Below are 22,206 nucleotides of genomic sequence, written 5' to 3'. Positions count from 1 at the left end.
TGCAAAAGCTCCAACGTGGCCCTTAACTCTAATCAGGAGTACAAGATACCAGGTAGCTTCAGCTGCATCACAAAAAGACGACTGAGGGGCGATCTAATAACCATGTATAAGTATATAAGGGGACAATACAAATATCTCGCTGAGGATCTGTTTATACCAAGGAAGGTGACGGGCACAAGGGGGCATTCTTTGCGTCTGGAGGAGAGAAGGTTTTTCCACCAACATAGAAGAGGATTCTTTACTGTTAGGGCAGTGAGAATCTGGAATTGCTTGCCTGAGGAGGTGGTGATGGCGAACTCAGTCGAGGGGTTCAAGAGAGGCCTGGATGTCTTCCTGGAGCAGAACAATATTGTAACATACAATTATTAGGTTCTGTAGAAGGACGTAGATCTGGGGATTTATTATGATGGAATATAGGCTGAACTGGATAAACAAATGTCTTTTTTCGGCCTTACTAACTATGTAATTATGTAATGTGGGGTACTTAATTATATGTACCAAGTGTCCATCTGGGGGTCTGTATGTGGGGGAGACAGGGCAGAAACTGGGAATAACAATGGATTCTCACCACCACACAAGAGAGAAAAAAATGGATCTACCTGTGGCAATACATTTTTGTCTCCTTGATCATAGCACAATGGACATGAAATTACTTCAAATCTCAGATACAGAAAAGTCTGCGAGTAGAAACTGATAGCGACCTTGGACCCTCTTGTTGCGCAGATGAATGTGTCGCATGGATTTGTTTTTACATCAATTAAGGAGTTTGTTCCTGAGATCATGTGGGGGCATCAGAGCAGAGACAGACTCTAATAGAACATTGACACTCCTTATCTGTGAAATGCTCTAGTATTTATGGCCACAAATGTTTATCCCCCTCTCACAATGATGGCTCTGCTACACATTGCTTGTTGCTACACGTTGCTTGTCTAATCCATTGCATTATGTTGTGTATACATATGTGATTCTTCATATTTTGTGTTATTCTGTGCATAATAATAGCGTCTTGACAATCTGCCCCCAGGCTCCCTACTGCCTCTGACAACCTGCCCACAGGTTCCGAATGCCTCTGACAACCTGCCCACAGGTTCCGAATGCTTCTGACAACCTGGTCCAGGCTCCCTACTGCCTGACAACCTGCCCACAGGTTCCGAATGCCTCTGACAACCTGCCCACAGGTTCCGAATGCCTCTGACAACCTGCCCCAGGCTCCCTACTGCCTCTGACAACCTGCCCACAGGTTCCGAATGCCTCTGACAACCTGCCCACAGGTTCCGAATGCCTCTGACAACCTGCCCCAGGCTCCCTACTGCCTCTGACAACCTGCCCACAGGTTCCGAATGCCTCTGACAACCTGCCGCAGGTTCCGAATGCCTCTGACAACCTGCCCCAGGCTCCCTACTGCCTGACAACCTGCCCCCAGGTTCCGAATGCTTCTGACAACCTGCCCTGGGCTCCAACAGCGTCTGACAACCTGCCCCTGCGTCCCCCATCCTTTCCCGAGACTGTCCGGCAGCAGAGTACGATGTGGAATAGCTACCTCAATCTTGGGCAGCATTGAGAAATCTGATAGTGCTCGACTCTGATGAAATAGGACTGCCTTAAGAAAGGCCTGTTGGCATGTTGTCCGGAGAAGGACTTTGTTCACTTCTTAGAAGTGATGACTTTTGTTCCTTTCATTTTTCCTCTTCCCAACTTTAGCACTGGTTGCACATATGTGACAGATATATTAGTCTGTGGTGCCCATGTTAAAATGATTATTATTAATGCACGTATAGGGCGTATAATACAGAGGTGAGAGCATCAGAATAATAATTGTATTTATATAGCGCCAACATATCCCGCAGCGCTTTACAAATTATAGAGGGGACTTGTACAGACAATAGACATTACAGCATAACTGTGTATATATAACCTGTATATGTGCATGTAGTGTATATAGTACTGAAAGGCGACTGCATTGCTGTAGTAGTGTGTGTGTATATATGGTGCACATAATACGGAGAGGCGAAAGCACTAGTGTATAGTAGTGTTTACATCCTAGAAAGACATACTGATGGGGACCTTAGATTGTGATCCCTGATTGTTGGTGATATATGTACACTTTATTTCACTTATAGCACAATAATCCGATAGCGCTGCACATGTATTAACACATAGTGATGAGGGCCCAATGCCATCATGGCAGGAGGGTGGTGACGACACAATGTGGCTGGGCTCTGGTGCTGGCCACCTAGCACCCCAAGCGTACGGGACACGATGAGTTAGCATTAGCTGGGTGGAGACAGCCCGACAAGCGCAGCTGCTGCAGGTGTGTGGGGGTCTTCCCAAGATGTCCCCGCACTACCCTGGATGCATAAGATTTAGAAAGTCTAAAATATTTCTGAAAGTCTTTGTGCGGAGCTATAAATTTGTTTGGTTCTCTACATTCCATTCTAGGTTTGAGCTTCCCCTTGTCACCAGTACAATGATTAGGAAGGGGATTTAGCCTCGAGATGGTCCAGGATTCAAGGACACCGGAAAACATTTATTTGCCAGGTATCTAGGGCACTCTAATGAAACGGCAGAAAGAAATTATCGTGAAAATACACTGGGAAACGTTTACGAATGCCACTTGCTGGTCCTAAGATCCTGGGAGGAAGAAATACAGGAAGCTGGAGCCAGCACATCAAGGTATTTCATAGTCAAGTTTGTTACAAAGCGGGTCTGATTTTGTATTTTACATACACTAAGATTTGATTTGCTTTCTAAGGCTATGTTCACACTTTGCAGATTCCACTGCGGATTTTTCCGCAGCAGAATTCCAAAATCCGCAGTGAAAACCGCAACGCGTTTTCACTGCGGATTTATTGCGGTTTTTACTGCGTTTTCTTCTGCGGATTTTCATCTGCAGTTTTCTATTGGAGCAGGTGAAAATCCGCAGAAAAGAAGTGACATGCTGCGGAATGTAATCCACAGCGTTTCCGCGCGGTTTTTTCCGCAGCATGTGCACTGCGTTTTTCGTTTCCCATAGGTTTACATTGGACTGTAAACTCATGGGAAACTGCTGCGGATCCGCAGCGGTCAAATCCGCTGCAGATCCGCAGTGAAATCCGCAAAGTGTGAACATAGCCTTACACTTCTAAAGGGCTGCAGAAGAGAGTACAAGGGAACCTGCCATTAGACAGTTCGTATACCTTTAATTCAATACTATGATGCCAAGCTAATGGGTGCACTCATTAAAAGCTCTAATAGTCACGTTTTTATTTCAGGGCAGGTTTAGGTTCTCCACCTGGGTCAAGGGCGGCTGAGTCGCCAGAAAGGAGCTCCTCAAGGTAATTATGGATCATGCTTCTACACATTGCATGTCTGTCCTTTAAAAAGGTGAAAGAATCCTGTCCATGTTGTTCCAAAGGGAGAGAGTAAGGAGTCCGTTGACAATATCGGTAGGGTGGGGCGGGAGGTATTGAGATTCTTATGGATTTTTGGGATAGTATAGAACAGAGGTCCCCAACTCCAGTCCTCAAGGCCCACCAACAGGTCATGTTTTCAGGATTTCCTTTGCATTGCACATGTGATGCAATTATTACCTGGGCAAGACTAAGGAAATCCTGAAAACATGACATGTTGGTGGGCCTTGAGGACTGGAGTTGGGGACCTCTGGTATAGAAGACTAGTTACAGGATTTGGGTGTTTTAAGTTGTCTGCTTACTTCCTATCTATGGTCCTTCTTTAAAGTAAAACTCCACCTCTCCAACAGTGGTTCTTATGCTGGATTCCTTGGTATTGGGGTGTAGGATCTCATTAGTGTAATAGGAACGGTCCATGACCAAGATGACCCCACCTTTGTTCGCTGGCTTAATGATAACTTGTTCTCTTATAATTGTCTGTTAGGGATTCTTGCCTTGTCCAAAATGGTCCAACACTGCAGCAACCACCACCATGTATTGCAGATATCTGCCAAAGGTTGATGCATGTAAGGGTACTTGGTGTTGACATGCTTTAATGTTATCATATTTTTAACATCACAATATGTGTTCCCTTAAAGCACTGAAGAACCCAGCACCTCTCGTCGGAGGATGAATCCAGTGGTCCTGCTCAAGCGTTTAGAGGATTTATAAGGAACAACTGAAGCATTCATTTTGTGGTTTTCATTGTTTTTCTTTTACTATATATTAGTCAGTAAGGATGTTTTGGTTTGGCAGTGTTGTATTTTCTAAATAAACACTACAACTTTAGCAAATTTGTGAGTCCTTTTCTGCATCTACATGCTGGGTATGGTATCTTACAGTAACGTTACACACTTCAACTTCTGAACCATAATTGTTCCTGCAGTTGCTCGTGTGAACGAAGATGAACCGTTAAAGGTGTTTCACCACCATGAGAAGGTGTCCCTCATCAATGCAGCTAACTATAGGTACCACACAGATATACAAGATTGTGGAGGGGAAATGTGCCCACACAGACATCTACCAGATAGGGGTATGCAGTTATGTCCCCAAAAACTCCTGCAAAACTTCAAACCGCTGATCAAGAGGCAATCTAGTTTTATCAGCTCACCTGTCCACGACCTGTGCACAGACTTCCACAGCGCTTTGTAGATGAGTGAAGATTGAATTAAGTCAGTTAGCCCAACATCGGAGGCAAATATCCAAAGATAAAAACTCCTACTGTATTGATGCATTTAAAAGATACGATCCATCAAACAAGACAAATCTAAAATCCAAGAGATTACAATGCTGACAAGATGGGCTTCGAACATTACATCATTGTCATCTCTTGGATTTCATATTTGTCTTGTTAGATGGATCAGATGTCATCTTTTTAATGGATTAATAAAGCATATCCACCTCCGACGCTGGACTAACTGACCTAGTGGAATTTAAACCGCTGATGGTGATCGGTGTGGAGCTGATGGTGGTCGGTGTGGAGCTGCTGCCTCCTCCCCACTGTCGGTAGCCGCAGAGCCTGGAAAAGAAGGATCAGCGCTCAGTACAGAAGTGCTCAGAGTACCCCTTCATTGGCACAGCTTTCCAGCACTTGAAAGCTCAGACAACTATATTAGGCTAGGTTCACACTGTTAACAGGCTGCTGTTAACGCAAGTGCTGACTTGTCATATCACTAGCGCAGATAAAGCATCTGCTAGCTCTATCTGCGCTAGCCGTGACGGACCTGGAAACGCTGCAGCCTGCGTTCCAGGGTCCGTCACTCAATGACGGCACATGGCTAGCGCACGCCCACTGTGGGCGTGCGCTAGCAATGCATCCGACATAGAACTTAATGGCGGTGTTAACGGACTACGTTACGCCGCGTTATGCTGTGGTAACGTAGTCCATCTAACGGACTGCCAAAACGAAATGTGAATCCGGCCTAAGAAGTACACAATGCGTTTAAGGGGAGGAGAAGACACAACCATTCAACATACCAGTCCTAAAAAACATGTCTTACACATCTACAACAGACACAAGAGAAGGAGGGACAGCATGAGTAATGTGTGCAAACTGTAAAGCGCTGCAGAATGTTAGCACTATATAAAGATGATGATTATTATACCAGTGTTGTGTCCAGTCCCCCCTTCTCTGATGAGAGTACAGCAAAAGTCTGATATAGGCTTACCGTACTGTTTTGTTTTTTTTAACATAAAATCTATCTACATCCATCTCTAACTATCACTCTCCATATAAAAATTTAATATGAAATGTATGTATCCTTCATACAATTAGACAATGTCCATTTCTAAATGTGCAATACTAAGTATACTTAGTATAGCACCCAGACTCCTATAATTTGTTTGGACAAAGCTAATCCCCCCCCCCCCCCCCCCCCCCCCCCCCCCCCCCCCCCCGAGTGTGTGATTTATACTACAGTGACAACCTCCTTATCAGTCTTTCCTAAATTACAAGACATGACAACTTTGATTAGTGAAGCAGCAGTTAGCAGACCTCTTGCCTCCAGGAAAAACAAACAAGATATCTGCATTATAGATGAAGAGCAGCTCAGAACCACTTAAGGCCCCTTCACATTAAGCGACGCTGCAGCGATACCGACAACGATTCGGATCGCTGCAGCGTCGCTGTTTGGTCGCTGGAGAGCTGTCACACAGACCGCTCTCCAGCGACCAACGATGCCGGTAACCAGGGTAAACATCGGGTAACTAAGCGCAGGGCCGCGCTTAGTAACCCGATGTTTACCCTGGATACCATGCTAAAAGTAAAAAAAACAAACACTAGATACTTACCTACAGCCGTCTGTCCTCCAGCGCTGCGCTCTGCTTCTCTGCTCTCCTCCTGTACTGTCTGTGAGCCGGAAAGCAGAGCGGTGACGTCACCGCTCTGCTTTCCGGCTCACAGACAGTACAGGAGGAGAGCAGAGCGCAGCGCTGGAGGACAGACAGCGGTAGGTAAGTATGTAGTGTTTGTTTTTTTTACTTTTAGCATGGTATCCAGGGTAAACATCGGGTTACTAAGCGCGGCCCTGCGCTTAGTTACCCGATGTTTACCCTGGTTACCAGTGAAGACATCGCTGGATCGGTGTCACACACGCCGATCCAGCGATGTCTCCAGGGAGTCCAGCGACGAAATAAAGTTCTGGACTTTGTTCAGCGACCAACGATCTCCCAGCAGGGGCCTGATCGTTGGTCGCTGTCACACAGAACGATTTCATTAACGATATCGTTGCTACGTCACAAAAAGCAACGATATCGTTAACAATATCGTTATGTGTGAAGGTACCCTTAGTATTAGAACTCTTCTTCTAAAGGTACCTTCACACTAAACGATGCTTCAGCGATCCAGACAACGATCCGGATCGCTGCAGCGTCGCTGGAGAGCTGTCACACAGACCACTCTCCAGCGACCAACGATGCCAGTAACCAGGGTAAACATCGGGTTACTAAGCGCAGGGCCGCGCTTAGTAACCCGATGTTTACCCTGGTTACCATCCTAAAAGTGAAAAAACCAAACACTACATACTTACCTTCCGCTGTCTGTCCTCGGCGCTCTGCTTCTCTGCACTGGCTGTGAGCACAGCGGCCGGAAAGCACAGCGGTGACGTCATCGCTCTGCTTTCCGGCCGCTGTGCTCAGTGAGTGCAGGAAAGCACAGCGCTGGGGACAGATAGCGGAAGGTAAGTATGTAGTGTTTGGTTTTTTCACTTTTAGGATGGTAACCAGGGTAAACATCGGGTTACTAAGCGTGGCCCTGCGCTTAGTAACCCAATGTTTACCGTGGTTACCAGCAAAGACATCGCTGAATCGGCGTCACACACGCCGATTCAGCGATGCCAGCGACCAAATAAAGTTCTGGCCTTCTAGCCCCGACCAACGACATCACAGCAGGATTCTGATCACTGCTGCGTGTCACACTGAACGATATCGCTAGCCAGGATGCTGCAACGTCACGGATCGCTAGCGATATCGTTTAGTGTGAAGGTACCTTAACATATCAAAAATGGCTTCTACAGGACAATTCAAAGAACTTTTTTGCAAGATGTGCAAGACTTTACAGAACAAATTATATAGACATTTGTGCAAGTCCTGCATGAAAACCGCTTCTGAAGAGGAGCGCAACAACGTCTTGAAGGAAGCAAAAAGAAAACAGCAGAATATAATTAAATATTTAACTGCAGTTCCATACGAGTCCCTCAATTTCAACTAGAGCAAGTTTGAAGATCCCAAGGAATTTTTTGGAGAGACGTGGATGCACAGTCTTAAATAAGCCATCAATAAAGTCAATACTTATCTCCTTCTATTCTTAAGGTATGTGCACACGATGCAGATTTAGGCCATGTTCATACTCTGCGTTTTTTACCGCGGAACCGTGGCGGTTTTTGCCGCTGCGGGTCTGCTGCAGTTTCCATTGCATTTACAGTAACATGTAAACCCCAAGGAAACCGCAAACCGCTGTGCACGTGCTGCGGGAAAAACCGCGCGGGAACGCAGCGGTTTACAACCCGCAGCATGTCACTTCTTTGTGCAGAATCGCAGCGATTCTGCACCCATAGAAATGCATTGATCCGCTTACTTCCTGCATGGGACTGTGCCCACCATGCGGGAAGTAATGCGGATAATGTGCGGATGGTACCCGGGGTGGAGGAGAGGAGACTCCGCCAGGCCCCAGGAACCATATTTGTATAAAAAAAATAAATAAAAAAAATAATGCTTTACTCACCTCTCAGCGCTGCACGCGGCCATCCGGTCTCAGGTTTGCTATGCGATCAGGACCTGCGGTGACGTCGCGGTCACATGACTGTGACGTCACAAAGGTCCTTCTCGCACAGCATCTTTGGAACCGGACCGCCGCCTGCAGCGCTGAGATCGGGACGTCAGAGGGTGAGTATATCATGATTTTATTATTTTTAACATTACTATTGATGCTGCATATGCAGCATCAATAGTAGGGGTAAAATCCCGCAGCAGAACCCGCAGGACAAAACGTGATAAATCTGCAGGGATAACCGTAGCGGGTTTGCCCTGCAGATTTATCAAATCCGCTGCGGGAAAACCCACAGGGACCCGACGCTATGTGTGAACATAGCCTTACAGTACAATGTAAATCAATGTGGGGAAAAAAAAAAGCTGTGCACATGGTGCAGAAAAATCTGTGCAGAAACAAGTGCATGTCGCTTCTTTTGTGCAGTTCTGCAGCAGATTTTTCTGCACCATGTGCACAGCTTTTTTTTTTTCACATTGATTTACAATGTACTGCGCCGAAACTGCATCAAATCTGCAGATGCAGATTTAGTGCAGAAAATTCTGCACCACATTTCCTACGTGTGCACATAGCCTTATAGAAAGCTGGGTAGCAGATCTATATGTGTGACAGAAGAAGGTGGAGATCTGGATAGCAGCTATAGATGCATGGGGTATGTTAACGGGTTAAGGAAATAGGCATTGATTAAAGACACCTTTTTTTTTCCTGTGCTGCAAAACTGTTTGTGTTCTACTGAATATGATGCAGTTTTAGCATTCTTCAGCACAGATTAAGGCACTAAAAAGCAGTGTGAACATTCCTTTCGTTTAATAAAATAATTACTTAAAATGGTTTACTGCACTGAATGTGTTAGGGTATGAGCACATTGCATTTTCTGACTCAATCTTTGCCAGGATACATGCAAAAGATGTGTCCAATTTATTCGAATAAAGACATGGATTTGTACACCCAGCTATGGGTGACAACCGCTTTCCTAAAATCAACTTGTCAAGAGACTAGCCAATAGTGTATTAGTGCTCCATGACAGGTAACCTGTCCTACAGCACTAAGTTCATGTAATGCTGGGATACTGGAAAGCTGGGTGGCATATACAGATGTGATATGTGGCGGATGCTCAGCTGTGATACACAGCATACATGGGCTGCAATAGATGATATTGTAACGGATGCTCAGCTGTGACACATAACATACACAGATTGTACTAGATGTTATTGTAGTATAGGCTCAGCCGTGATACACAGCACAAATAGACTGCAATGGATGTCATTGTACCAGATGCTCAGTCGTGACATCTATATACATAATTGTCTAAGGGTCACTTCCGTCCGTCTGTCCTTCTGTCACGGATATTCATTGGTCCTGGCCACTGTCTATCATGGAAATCCAAGTCGTTGATTGGTCGCCGCAAAACAGCCACGACCAATCAGCGATGGGCACAGTCCGGAAGAAAATGGCCGCTCCATACTCACCGAGTTCCCACAGTCAGTGGCCGGCGCCCGCTCCCCGCAGTCACTGTCCCCGGCACTCTGCTCCCCGCAGTCAGTGTCCCCGGCACTCCGCTCCCCGCACTGTGTCCCCGGCGCTCCGCTCCCCGCCCTGTGTCCCCGGCGCTCCGCTCCCCGCATGCTCCATACTCCCCTCCGGTCACCGCATTCCGTTACCGCCGCTATTAACTCTGTGTGTCCCCAACCTTTTACTATTGATGCTGCCTATGTGGCATCAATAGTGAAAGAAAGTAATGTTTAAAATAGTAAAAAAAACAAAAAACACCTGCTATACTCACCCTCCGTCTTCCGTTGACCCGCCCGCGCCTGCCGCCATCTTCCTTTCCCAGCAATGCTTTGCGAAATTACCCATAAGACCTAGCGGTCTCGCGAGACCTCTAAGTCATATGGGTAATTTCGCAAAGCATCCTGGGAACGCAAGATGGCGGCAGCCGCGCGCCCAGCTGCACAGGATTCCAGGAAGCGGAGACACGGGACGCTGAGGAGCAGCGAAGAGAATGGTGAGTATGTTAAACTACAAGGGGCCCTCGGATCGTTAGGTGAGTATGTTTATTTTTTATTTTTTTAACTTGTGACATACGTGGCTGGGCAATATACGTGCCTCTGTGCTGTATAATACAAGGCTGGGCAATATGCTATGTGGCTGGGCAATATACTACGTAACTGGGGCAATATACTACGGGGACATGCATACTCTAGAATACCCGATGCGTTAGAATCGGGCCACCATCTAGTATATCAAATACAGGTTGTATTGGATATTATTGTAGCAGATGCCCTGCCATGACATATATCATTCAGGTTGTATTGGATATTATTGGGCAGATGCTCAGCTGTGACGCACCACACACAGGCTGGTCCACAGAGTTGTTATATGGAGTCAGTAGGGATATCTGTTACTAACCTACTTTGTGTGGATAAGGAGGCGATAATCTGAGTAGGCGTCGTGATTTCTGCTCGGCTGTCTCACATGTGATTTTGTAATGAATGTAAATCAATCATGTCAAGCAACAAGTGTACATGGTGTTACTGAATGGAATGGGTATATGAGGACGTTTTTATGTATTGTTCATAGGCCTATGACTAAGAACTTTGTTAGAAAGGTGTCAGGCGCTTAGGGGCTGCGTCCCCGCATGATGTTTTTTTCTTGACATGAGAATAAAGTATTGAAGATTTTATGAAGAGACGCCTGGTGCTGGAACTTTTTCCTTTCCTTTTTGCTGTTATCAAGAGACAAGCCAATAATGTATTAGTGCTCCATGACCGGTAACCTGTCCTACAGCACTAAGATAATGTGATGCTGGGATACTGGAAAGCTGGGTGGCATATACAGATGTGAGCTGCTGGGTGGAAAGCTAAGTGGCAGATATGAATGTCTTTACAAAGTATCAATGCAGATTTAAATTCATCTCCTTAGGGTCCCAGATTGTGAAGTCGCCGGCATCAGCGGTGAAACATCTGAGTAAGTTCCATTTACCATTAGGCTTATGTACTGTATTTGTAACAGATGAAATATTATAAGTAGGTATGGGCAGACATATCTATGTGTATATCAGTTATTTAATCAGATAACAGGGTACACGGACTCTGTCTGTCTGGATTATCTCAGTATCTGGTGAATACACATGCCAAATCAATGTCTGTTGCATGCATTATTAGGGTAAGTTCACAATGGGTGTTTTTGCTGCCTTTTTTTCTTCTACAGCCAAACCCACTTTCTTGGCAGGAAAGAAGCTCTGGCAAAAACGCAGGTTTAGGTACTTTTTTTGGACTAACTTGTGTCTTTGTCCATCCCTTTTCTGCAGAAAAAAGGCTGCAAATAAGGATGCATTTTTGCTGCCTTTTTTTCAACACCCATTTAAGGCCGGTTTCACACGTCAGTGGCTCCGGTACGTGAGATGACAGTTTCCCCACATACCGGAGCCACTGACACACGTAGACACATTAAAATCAATGCATCTTTTCAGATGTCATTGATTTTTTGCGGACCGTGTCTCCGTATGCCAAACACGGAGACATGTCAGTGTTCGTGGGAGCGCACGGATTACACGGACCCATTAAAGTCACGTTGTCCGTGTGCAGTCCGTGTGCCGTGCAGGAGACAGCGCTACATTAAGCGCTGTCCCCCCCACTGGTGCTGAAGCCGCGATTCATATCTTCCCTGCAGCAGCGTTTGCTGTAGAGAAGATATGAATATTAGTGTGTAAAATGCAGATCCAGGTCATGTCCCCCCTCCCACCCCCTGTGCAGAGCCGCCGATTACAATCATGAATATGCGGCTCTACCTCCCAAAGGGGTGGAGCCGCATATTCATTACTGTAAATGAGCGGCCCCACGTGACCGCTCATACAGTACATGGTGCGGCCAGAACAGGACGCTGCTGCGAGGGATCCAGAAGCTAGATGAGTATTTTAATCACAGCGGGGGGGGCGGTTTGATGACCTGGATCTGGATTTTACACACTAATATTCATATTAGTCGAAACAGCTTCCCGTGGTTGTTCCTTCCCGGGGAAAGGCCTGGCTATTCACTGCTTGCGTCGAGAAACACGTGATCGTGTCTCCGCAGCTTCTTTACTTGCATCTGCATATTTCCCATAAGGGATGGGGGCAGTGTTCTGGAATCACTGCGTTGAGAAACACGTGATGGTGTCTCCGCGGTGTTGGATGTTTTGGTCTCCCCGAGGCCAATCATCTGTGCCTTTATAGCCTTTTTACTAGGCACTGCTCCTAATAGCCAGATTCCTACTCCACACTGATGAGGGGCAAAAAACCCGAAACAGCTGTCTGTGGATGGATACCATGCTTGGCATAGGTGGCTTTCCTTCATATGATGCTGCCCTTCCCGTGGTTGTTCCTTCCCGGGGAAAGGCCTGGCTATTCACTGCTTGCGTCGAGAAACACGTGATGGTGTCTCCGCAGCTTCTTTACTTGCATCTGAACTTTGGTCTATGTCCGTTCCTGTTCCTCCTTTGTCATTAGTCATTTCCCACTCTGCTGTGTGTACCTCCGCCTTATCTTTCTGCTCTGTTCGCCACTGTCTGTGGCTCTGTTTCTCTCTGCTCAGTTCTGCCACAACCTGTTGTTCTGTGCCTCACAGCTTTGCCTTCAGCTCTGCACTCTGTGGCTTTGCTCTCAGCTCTGCTCTCTGACCTTGCTCTGCACTCTGTGGCTTTGCTCTGCGGCTCCACTCAGCTCTCGCTCTGCAGCTCCACTCCTTGCGATTCTACCTGGCTCTGCTCCTTGCAGTTCTATGTCTCTTGCTCTTGGTTCCGCCTCCTGCGTTTCTGCACATGACTCCGCCTCCTGCTCTTGGCTCCTCCTCCTGTGTTTCTGCACGTGGCTCCGCCTCTCTGCTCTTAGCTCCGCCTTCTCCTTCTCTGCTCTTAGCTCCGCCTTCTTCTCTGCTCTTAGCTCCGCCTTCTCCTTCTCTGCTCTTGCTCCACCTCCTGTGGTTCTGCTTTGCATCCGCTCTTGCTCTACCTCTGCTCAGCAACTTGCTGTACAGGTCTCTAGCTGTTTGTTTATATTTACCAGTCTGAACAGGTTCTTACCTGTTTCCATACACCCACCTGTATACCAGTTCCTACCAGAGTATAAGCCCTGTCTGCTTGTCTGCCAGTGCCAGCCGTGCCCGCCTGTCTGCCAGAGTGCCAGCCGTGCCCATCTGCCTGCCTGTATCTTCGTCAAGCCAGTCTGCCCGTCAGGGCCTCTGCCGTACCCGTCCGTCAGACAGTGTCACAGCCGTGCCTGCCTGTGTCTTGTCCCCGGTGGATCAGCATCCACAGTCCGACTCCACCCTGGAGTGGTACCTGGTAGCTTCCTATTGCACAAGACTGACCTCACCATCAGAGGCTCCAGCGAACACCTAGGAATCTACTTAATTACGCCCCTTCCAGGGAAGTTTGGGCTGTGGTCCAGTGGGGCCACACCCCCAGATGCCCGCACCAAACAGTCTCGGCGCGAGCGTTACAGAAAGGACACGGAGCTGTGCATGCCCTCAGAGCTGCAGTTCCCAGAAAGAGATATTCAGAAGCAGAGCTGTATTGCAGCGAGCGTGTAGGGAGTCGCAGCAAAGGAGAGGAGACCAGAAGGGGACCAGCCCAACACAGGCTGCCTCCTTCTGAGGTGCAGAAGCCCGGTAACCGGAACACCGAGGGAGTAAGGACCTTTATGCTTTGCTCCAGAGACCGGCAGGACAGCTAATTGCAAGTTACCCGTCCACCCTACACCCAGGAGGCACGGTGGCAACCCATGGAGGCCGGGGTGTGCTAGAGTCCCTATAAATAGCCTCAACCCACCAGTCATACGGGTTTGTCCTATCCTATATGGGGGACAGAGAGAAAGACATTACATCTGTAAGGACCTTATGTGAAGCCTTAGGCAGTAAGGAACTACAACACTGCAGCGCAAGGGAAGGCTACTGATTTCCACCTGGACAAGGGGACTCTGGACTTTCCTCCAAACCGGCCGGACTCTGCCTGCCCAGTGATCCGGTGCCCTGGACAGTGGATGCTGAAGTCTTCAGCAAAGGTAAAGAGACTGCAACCCTGTGTCCTCGTTCTTCACTGCGCCACTCATGATTCACCAGCTATACACCGGGAAGCCCTGGGGATACACTTCACCTTTGGGAAGGTATACCATCTAGTTGCCATAACATCACCCCAGCGGACCCCTTAGAGCACCGTCAGTCACCCTGACCGAATACCACAGGTGGCATCACGAACAATCCCTTTAATGACCTTTCCCTTTTACACGGACATCCCAGGGCCACAGACCGGGTAAGCCACCGTGACATCCCCCTGTGAACCGCAGGACCCGGTACCAAGTACCCCACAGCCCCATAGGAGCGCTCCATTTAGCTAAAGACATAAAGGAAAACAAATAATACATGGCAGACCAATAATAATTATGACTGGCATTTGTTTAGAATTATTACGTACCTTAATGTAACCAGGAGACTTTCCTCTGCTAGAATCGCTCTATGGAGCAGGGTGTCCTGTCTCCGGATGGCTCCTTGGACACGACCAAGCAATTCCCGGAAAGAGTCTTGAGACATCCTGGTATATTCCGGGAATTTGTCTCGGTTGGCATTAAGCTCGCCATATAGCATGTGATAGGCCCCACGGCTCTCCTGGAGTTCAATAATGGGGTGTCTACAAAAACGCCAATGCCGTGTCCTTCTCTGTTGTTCTCTATTTCTTTGTTGCTCCCAAGCAAACGCACAGGCAAGAAACAGCTTGATGCTTAAATCCAGGTTGAAATAAAAGCTCTCCATGCAAAGATCCATCATGACACAGGATACAGGAGCAAAATCTGTAGATTTCAGTAGTCCTAGGGTCTATACTGTATATAGATATCCTATAATACACGCTCTCTGTAGTCCCATTGGCGGTGTCTGGTTATCTAGATTTTGTTCCTGTTAAATATTTCACCATGTGTACAGAAAACGCAAAACTCATGGAAAAGCGTGAACACACCTCGTTTTTTAAACGCATGCTTTAACGTATGCGTCTAAAAAAAACGCTGCGTTTGTACGCATTTCAATGCGGTTTTTCCTGCATTTGCGGTTGCGGATTAAACGCTGCGGATTAAACGCTGCGGATTCTAACGCAAATGTGAAACTAGCCTAAGCTCTATGTAGAAACAGGACATCTCTTTTCCCTCCATGAGTCATCACTGCAAAAGCCTCTGGCTGGGGGAGTAGTTTAAGAGAGGTTTAGGAGCGGATAGGATATGTTTGGGTGCACCTTGTCGCGGTGGGATGGCTATAACCGTTTACCTACTGCACCTACTGCAGGGTATATGCTCAATTTGTTATTATCTTGGGTTTTGTCTGTTAAATGGCCACAATGTGAACATGCTCTTACACATTGCGTGTATACCAACTTGTGCTCCTACTCAATTCTTTAGCTTCTTTACTTGGAGATATGTAATGGCTGCTAGAATGACTATGGAAACGAAGAGGACAGGTTTTCTCACATTCGAGAGAAAAAAAAATGTCCATATTTCCAAATTCTACAATAACGTTTAGATTGATCACACAGAGTTCAAAATTTTTAGTATATACTGTACAGGTCCTTCTCAAAAAATTAGCATATAGTGTTAAATTTCATTATTTACCATAATGTAATGATTACAATTAAACTTTCATATATTATAGATTCATTATCCACCAACTGAAATTTGTCAGGTCTTTTATTGTTTTAATACTGATGATTTTGGCATACAACTCCTGATAACCCAAAAAACCTGTCTCAATAAATTAGCATATCAAGAAAAGGTTCTCTAAACGACCTATTACCCTAATCTTCTGAATCAACTAATTAACTCTAAACACATGCAAAAGATACCTGAGGCTTATATAAACTCCCTGCCGGGTTCATTACTCAAAACCCCCATCATGGGTAAGACTAGCGACCTGACAGATGTCAAGAAGGCCATCATTGACACCCTCAAGCAAGAGGGTAAGACCCAGAAAGAAATTTCTCACCAAATAGGCTGTTCCCAGAGTGCTGTATCAAGGCACCTCAATGGTAAGTCTGTTGGAAGGAAACAATGTGGCAGAAAACGCTGTACAACGAGAAGAGGAGACCGGACCCTGAGGAAGATTGTGGAGAAGGACCGATTCCAGACCTTGGGGAACCTGAGGAAGCAGTGGACTGAGTCTGGTGTGGAAACATCCAGAGCCACCGTGCACAGGCGTGTGCAGGAAATGGGCTACAGGTGCCGCATTCCCCAGGTAAAGCCACTTTTGAACCATAAACAGCGGCAGAGGCGCCTGACCTGGGCTACAGAGAAGCAGCACTGGACTGTTGCTAAGTGGTCCCAAGTACTTTTTTCTGATGAAAGCAAATTTTGCATGTGATTCGGAAATCAAGGTGCCAGAGTCTGGAGGAAGACTGGGGAGAAGGAAATGCCAAAATGCCTGAAGTCCAGTGTCAAGTACCCACAGTCAGTGATGGTGTGGGGTGCCATGTCAGCTGCTGGTGTTGGTCCACTGTGTTTCATCAAGGGCAGGGTCAATGCTTTATGGTGATGAAGATTTCATTTTTTTAGCACGACCTGGCACCTGCTCACAGTGCCAAAACCACTGGTAAATGGTTTACTGACCATGGTATTACTGTGCTCAATTGGCCTGCCAACTCTCCTGACCTGAACCCCATAGAGAATCTGTGGGATATTGTGAAGAGAAAGTTGAGAGACGCAAGACCCAACACTCTGGTTGAGCTTAAGGCCGCTATTGAAGCATCCTGGGCCTCCATAACATCTCAGCAGTGTCACAGGCTGATTGCCTCCATGCCACGCCGCATTGAAGCAGTCATTTCTGCCAAAGGATTCCCGACCAAGTATTGAGTGCATAACTGAACATTATTATTTGATGGTTTTTTTGTTTGTTATTAAAAAACACTTTTATTTGATTGGATGGGTGAAATATGCTAATTTATTGAGACAGGTTTTTTGGGTTATCAGGAGTTGTATGCCAAAATCATCAGTATTAAAACAATAAAAGTCCTGACAAATTTCAGTTGGTGGATAATGAATCTATAATATATGAAAGTTTAATTGTAATCATTACATTATGGTAAATAATGAAATTTAACACTATATGCTAATTTTTTGAGAAGGACCTGTATATATAATGTTATGTGTAAGTAGTAACTTATCTCAGATGTGGTAGTTGTTGCAGGTGTTAATGCATTGATTTTTCCCTCACATAAAATCAGTCACTTATAGGTCTGGGGTCTTCACATCCACTGACGTTGATAGATGTAATTATGCCCTGGAAAAAAAACACATTGACCAAAGGAATGTACTGATGAAGAAGAAGAACAAAATGATAGCTCTTACAATAGAAAATGTATAAAAAGTGATAGAAGAGATAAAGGAACAGAGGAAGGAAAGTGACGTCCAGCATCCAAGTGCCGAAAACCCTCAGGACACGATCCCCCTGATCAGGTAAATCCATTCATCCAGCACCATGACAACCAGCTCACGCTGAGCCTCCTGGTAAAGTGGTCTCTGACTCCTCCCACATGTGACAGATCACATGACCGTGACATCACCACAGGTCCTGTAAGCACAGTACAGCTATATAGCCAGTGTGCAGCTCTGCAGGCAGGGGAGGTATGTATGTGCATATAATGCTTATTCTGAGTGGACAATTCCTCCATTGCTTTTGATTTTTTTTTTCTAATTTGACATTGTTTCCCTTGTGACATAAAATCTACTTACCGATCGTCGCCTTCTCCGGTTATCGGCACCATTCCGACCTCCTTTCGTAAAACACGAATGTCAGTCTGACGACTCGGGTCACACAGCGTCGCTTTTCTCTATGTCATTCTCCGAGAGCCTTGATGTGATTCTCATAGCTTTACATTGAGAAAATTTACAGATCAGACGCTGTGTGATGTGATGGGTAGGTGATAGCTTGCTCAGAATAACCAGGGACGTATGAAGAATGATGCCTCATACTATAATTCTTAATTGGGCCGCCCGCCAAAGAAAATATTTCGGATAGGAGGTGGGGTCACAGAAGGGCATACCTAAGAACCTTTAGAAACAGGAAGAGGGACACGTATTATTATGATCATTATTATTATTATTATTCATTTTTATAGTGCCATTTATTCCATGGCGCTTTACATGTGAATAGGGGGCAAATATAGACAAGTACAGTAAACATGAGAAAAAACAAAAACAAGTTCTTGCCTCCTGATGAAGACAGCGTCTGGCTGTCGAAACGCGCTGTGAAATAATGAAAGTGCCCTTTGAAATCGTGTCCTGAGCGCTCCTTTGACAGTGGTCACTTGCAACTTGTCTCTCCTTCCCTCTCATGAGGGCACACGGCTGGATCTGCAGCGGACCCACCACCTTTTAAACCATATAACTCCTTGTGGCCTCATCCTCCCTGAAGACCACAATCTCATCCTCTCTTACAACATAGTATGAGGTCCTTATAGTACACAGTATGAAGCGCCCAGTCACACACTCCACAGTATACTTCCCCCTACACAATGTGATGGCTCCCACAGTAACCCACCTCCTCCCCACCTGCAGTGTGATGGCCCCCATACCTTTCCATTCACTATGGTGCTGCACTCAGAGGCGGATGCTCATACTGAATGGTGGAGTAGAAAGCCTATGGCTCTTTATTTCACCATTGTTTTCAACTGTATCTGAATCCTGAAAATGAAAATGCTGTTGAAATTGAGACACCAGGTGATTGGAGGGGCAGTGGCTGCCCCGTATCGTAACTCAAGGCCCCATTGTAACAGCGTCGTCTGCTGCTATAAGTGGCATGCCATTGGGAATAACCCATCAAGGGTGTGTGTACATCATGTGTTTATTAATCACCTTTGTGCCACAATTCCAAAGGTTTGTTAAAAAATTTAAAAAAAAACACAGTTCAGATTTATGTAACTCATACTTGTCATTTGTCCAAAAACATTAGGCTCCTAGTAAAGTAGGCATATCTCGAGGGTGCCGCAGTAACCTCTAGTAAGGCAGCTCTCCTGGCTATAAATAATGAGAGAAAGGATGCACAGCCTGCATGGTGGCTTGGTCTGTGAGAATGGGGTGTATTTATTCAAAAATAAAAAAATTGTGGTGCATTTTGCAAGATTCTATGCCAATCCTCCCAGAGAGCAATTTAGAAAAGTTTGCAATTATGATGTAACTAAATCGTCACGGTTCCTAATTTGAGTCCTTCATGAATCGTTTGTCTTTTTGAATTTTTGCCATTTTTCTTGAGTGAATTCAGCATTTCATGCAGTGATTGTCTATCAATGTATTAACACCTGTTTTATCGAGTGGCTGAGCCGCCTTCTACAATCTGAGGCTGTGCCGTATTCTTCAGTAAGCAAGCCCAATCTTGTGGAATACAGGGCAAACTACACCAGGTCTGTATGACCTCCTATAAAACCACCTCACAGGAGTTGGCCTTTACTAAGATATTGAAAATCTATCCTTGCGATAGGTCATTGATAGCAGATCGAAGGGATTTGATACCCAACACAGAACACCTGCTATTAGCACCCACCTAAGTCTGGTGGCTGGCACATTGTTGTGCAGGGAAAAAAGTAAAGGGGAAGCAGCACAGAATCCGCAACATGACTATCAGGCTCGGTGGAAGTTCCAGAGGTCAAAATCAAACCAATCATTAAGTCATAAAAATGTCCTAGTCATATGTCATCACGTAACAAGATTATACCACTTTAAATGTTCTCTCTTATTATCTTCAGTAATTGTATTTTATCCAAGGGATTTTGTATGATTTTAAATTGGTTTATCTTTCTATTCAGATTCCGACAATATCAGATCTTCTCAGTGGAGATCTTCTATATAAGAGAATTTTCCGTATTGATCTGTCAAGAATGGATAGAATCAGAGATGGAAATATGGCAGAGACTATACTAAATCTCACCCTGGAGATCCTCTTTCGGCTTACAGGAGAGGTGAGAGGTCACATTTCATTATCTATGGTAATAACAGATGATATGACCGGAGAGGTGAGGACTCTGGAAATATCTGAAGTTAGATTTATTACTACATTTCTCCATACACAGGATTACTCGGTGATGAAGAAGACCTCTAGTGATCGCTATCAGGTCCCTGTGTGTGAAGGATGGAGAGGAACCCTGAGTCCAATCCCGGGGTCTCCACCGCACCCCCAGATACATGAGGACATCAATGACCAGAAGATCCTAGAACTGACCTACAAGATGATTGAGCTGCTGACTGGAGAGGTGACACTGCTGGCAAAGTTGTGACATTATACAGTGACGGTATGAAGGGATCGGGGAGATGACGGTATCATTGTATGTCTCAGGTTCCTGTAAGATGTCAGGACGTCACCATCTACTTCTCCATGGAAGAGTGGGAGTATCTTGAAGGACACAAGGATCAGTACAAGGACGTGATGATGGAGGTTCCCCAGCCCCGCACATCACCAGGTAATAGACAAGACTAAATACACACATCTGTTAAAGGAGATTGGCTGCTTAAGGAAAATCCTAAAGGCTTTGTTCAGCCACTGAAAAATAAACACAATGACACCGTAAAAATAAAACACAATAGTAAAATGTATTTTTTCCAAAATATCACTCCTCTTGATATTTTTGTAAAAATATAAAATATTTTTGTTATTTTGAAAATGGTGTCATTCAAAAGTACAAGTAGTCACGCAAAAGACAAGTCTTCATACACTTATGTCTACTGAAAAAAAAAAAGTTATGGCCTGTGGAATAAGGTGAGGGAAATAAAATAAAAAAAAACAGAAAATTGCTCTTTCATGAAAAGGTTAGTGTCCTTGAGTTCAAAATCTTCCATGTGATTACCTTTGTTAAGCTCTCGCTTCCATTTTTTACATCCTTTCACACATAGCAATAATGTCATAAATTGGGAAACTAAAAATAATTAATGTATCAGTAAATTATTGTGTAATGGAAATATCATACCTTTTCCCGATATTCTCGCAGAAGTTTTGCAATCTTCCTCTTAGGCTACTTTCACTTTCACACAACCATTTTTCGCCGTCAGGCGCAATCTGTCAAATTTTGAAATAAACGGATCCGGCGATTGATGCCGCCAGATCCGTTTTTTCCCATAGACTTGTATTAGCGCCACATTGCGCTGGATAGAGGAATGTTTTTTGTGTCCAGCGAAAAACGGACAGCACCTGATCCGGCGCTGTCCGGCTTTTCCTGTACTGGAAGCCTATGGCACCGGAATCCGTCAATGACGGATTCCAGCGATGGATTCCGTCTTTTTAAACTGCACATGCCCAGAATTTGTATTTTCCATTCTGGGGTCTCTCTCTCTCCTCCAGAAACTTACCTGTTCCGATTGGCCAGAACAGCTAGTCAGATCCGGCAGAAAAACTGATCCGTCGCATCAGTTTTTCACTAATTTCGCCGGATCCAGCGATCCGTCCCGCCGCCGGATTATGCCTGACAGCAAAAGACGGGTGTGTGAAAGTAGCCTTAGCAGTATTTGCTTTACTTGTGTATTAAACACATATTGATTCATACTATGGGTGTATCCGTTTTCTATGAAGCCTTGACACCTATGTGTTCCTTACAGGCCAAACTTCATCTCATGTGTTGTCTTCGCAATCGGACTTAGAAAATGTTAAAAACTCGCAAAATGATCCAAATCATTCTAGTTTGAAAATGAAAAGCATTGGACAATAAGAGAAACCCCCCAATTTTTTTGTGATGGTATTTGGCACCAGCCAGATTAATCATCTTGTGTTTGTCAGATTCAGAGCAGTCTGGGAAAGGTTGTAGGTTGAATTTATTAGCCTATTAGTTGCACCTCGAAAAAAGGCATGGCAGGCAAGATATTTATTTTATACCATTTAGTTAGGCCATCCTTGATAGCACAAAGGGTGGGAAATTCTGAGGAGGTAATAGAATTATAACTTGTTACATCCAATCAGTTCAGGGTCAAGTTCAAGTCAAGTTCTGGTACTCAAACCGAACTTTGGACTAAAGTTGAGCCAAACTTGA

General features: G+C 45.4%; 1 protein-coding gene across 1 annotated transcript in view; it reads left to right on the top strand.

Annotated features, from left to right (window-relative positions):
* The window catches only part of LOC138666865 (zinc finger protein 208-like), a 110,306-nt gene that overhangs the window by 86,679 nt on the left and 1,421 nt on the right, over window positions 1–22,206 (top strand). The window contains 5 exon segments of the mRNA XM_069755046.1: window positions 4,315–4,396; window positions 17,740–17,821; window positions 19,999–20,178; window positions 20,263–20,442; window positions 20,526–20,649. Coding sequence (XP_069611147.1) covers window positions 4,315–4,396; window positions 17,740–17,821; window positions 19,999–20,178; window positions 20,263–20,442; window positions 20,526–20,649 — 648 coding nt within the window.

Source organism: Ranitomeya imitator, chromosome 2 (genome assembly GCF_032444005.1).
Source record: "Ranitomeya imitator isolate aRanImi1 chromosome 2, aRanImi1.pri, whole genome shotgun sequence".
Classification (NCBI taxonomy): domain Eukaryota; kingdom Metazoa; phylum Chordata; class Amphibia; order Anura; family Dendrobatidae; genus Ranitomeya; species Ranitomeya imitator.
Note: the sequence above shows the minus strand (reverse complement) of the source record. Positions and strands in the feature narration are given on the sequence as shown.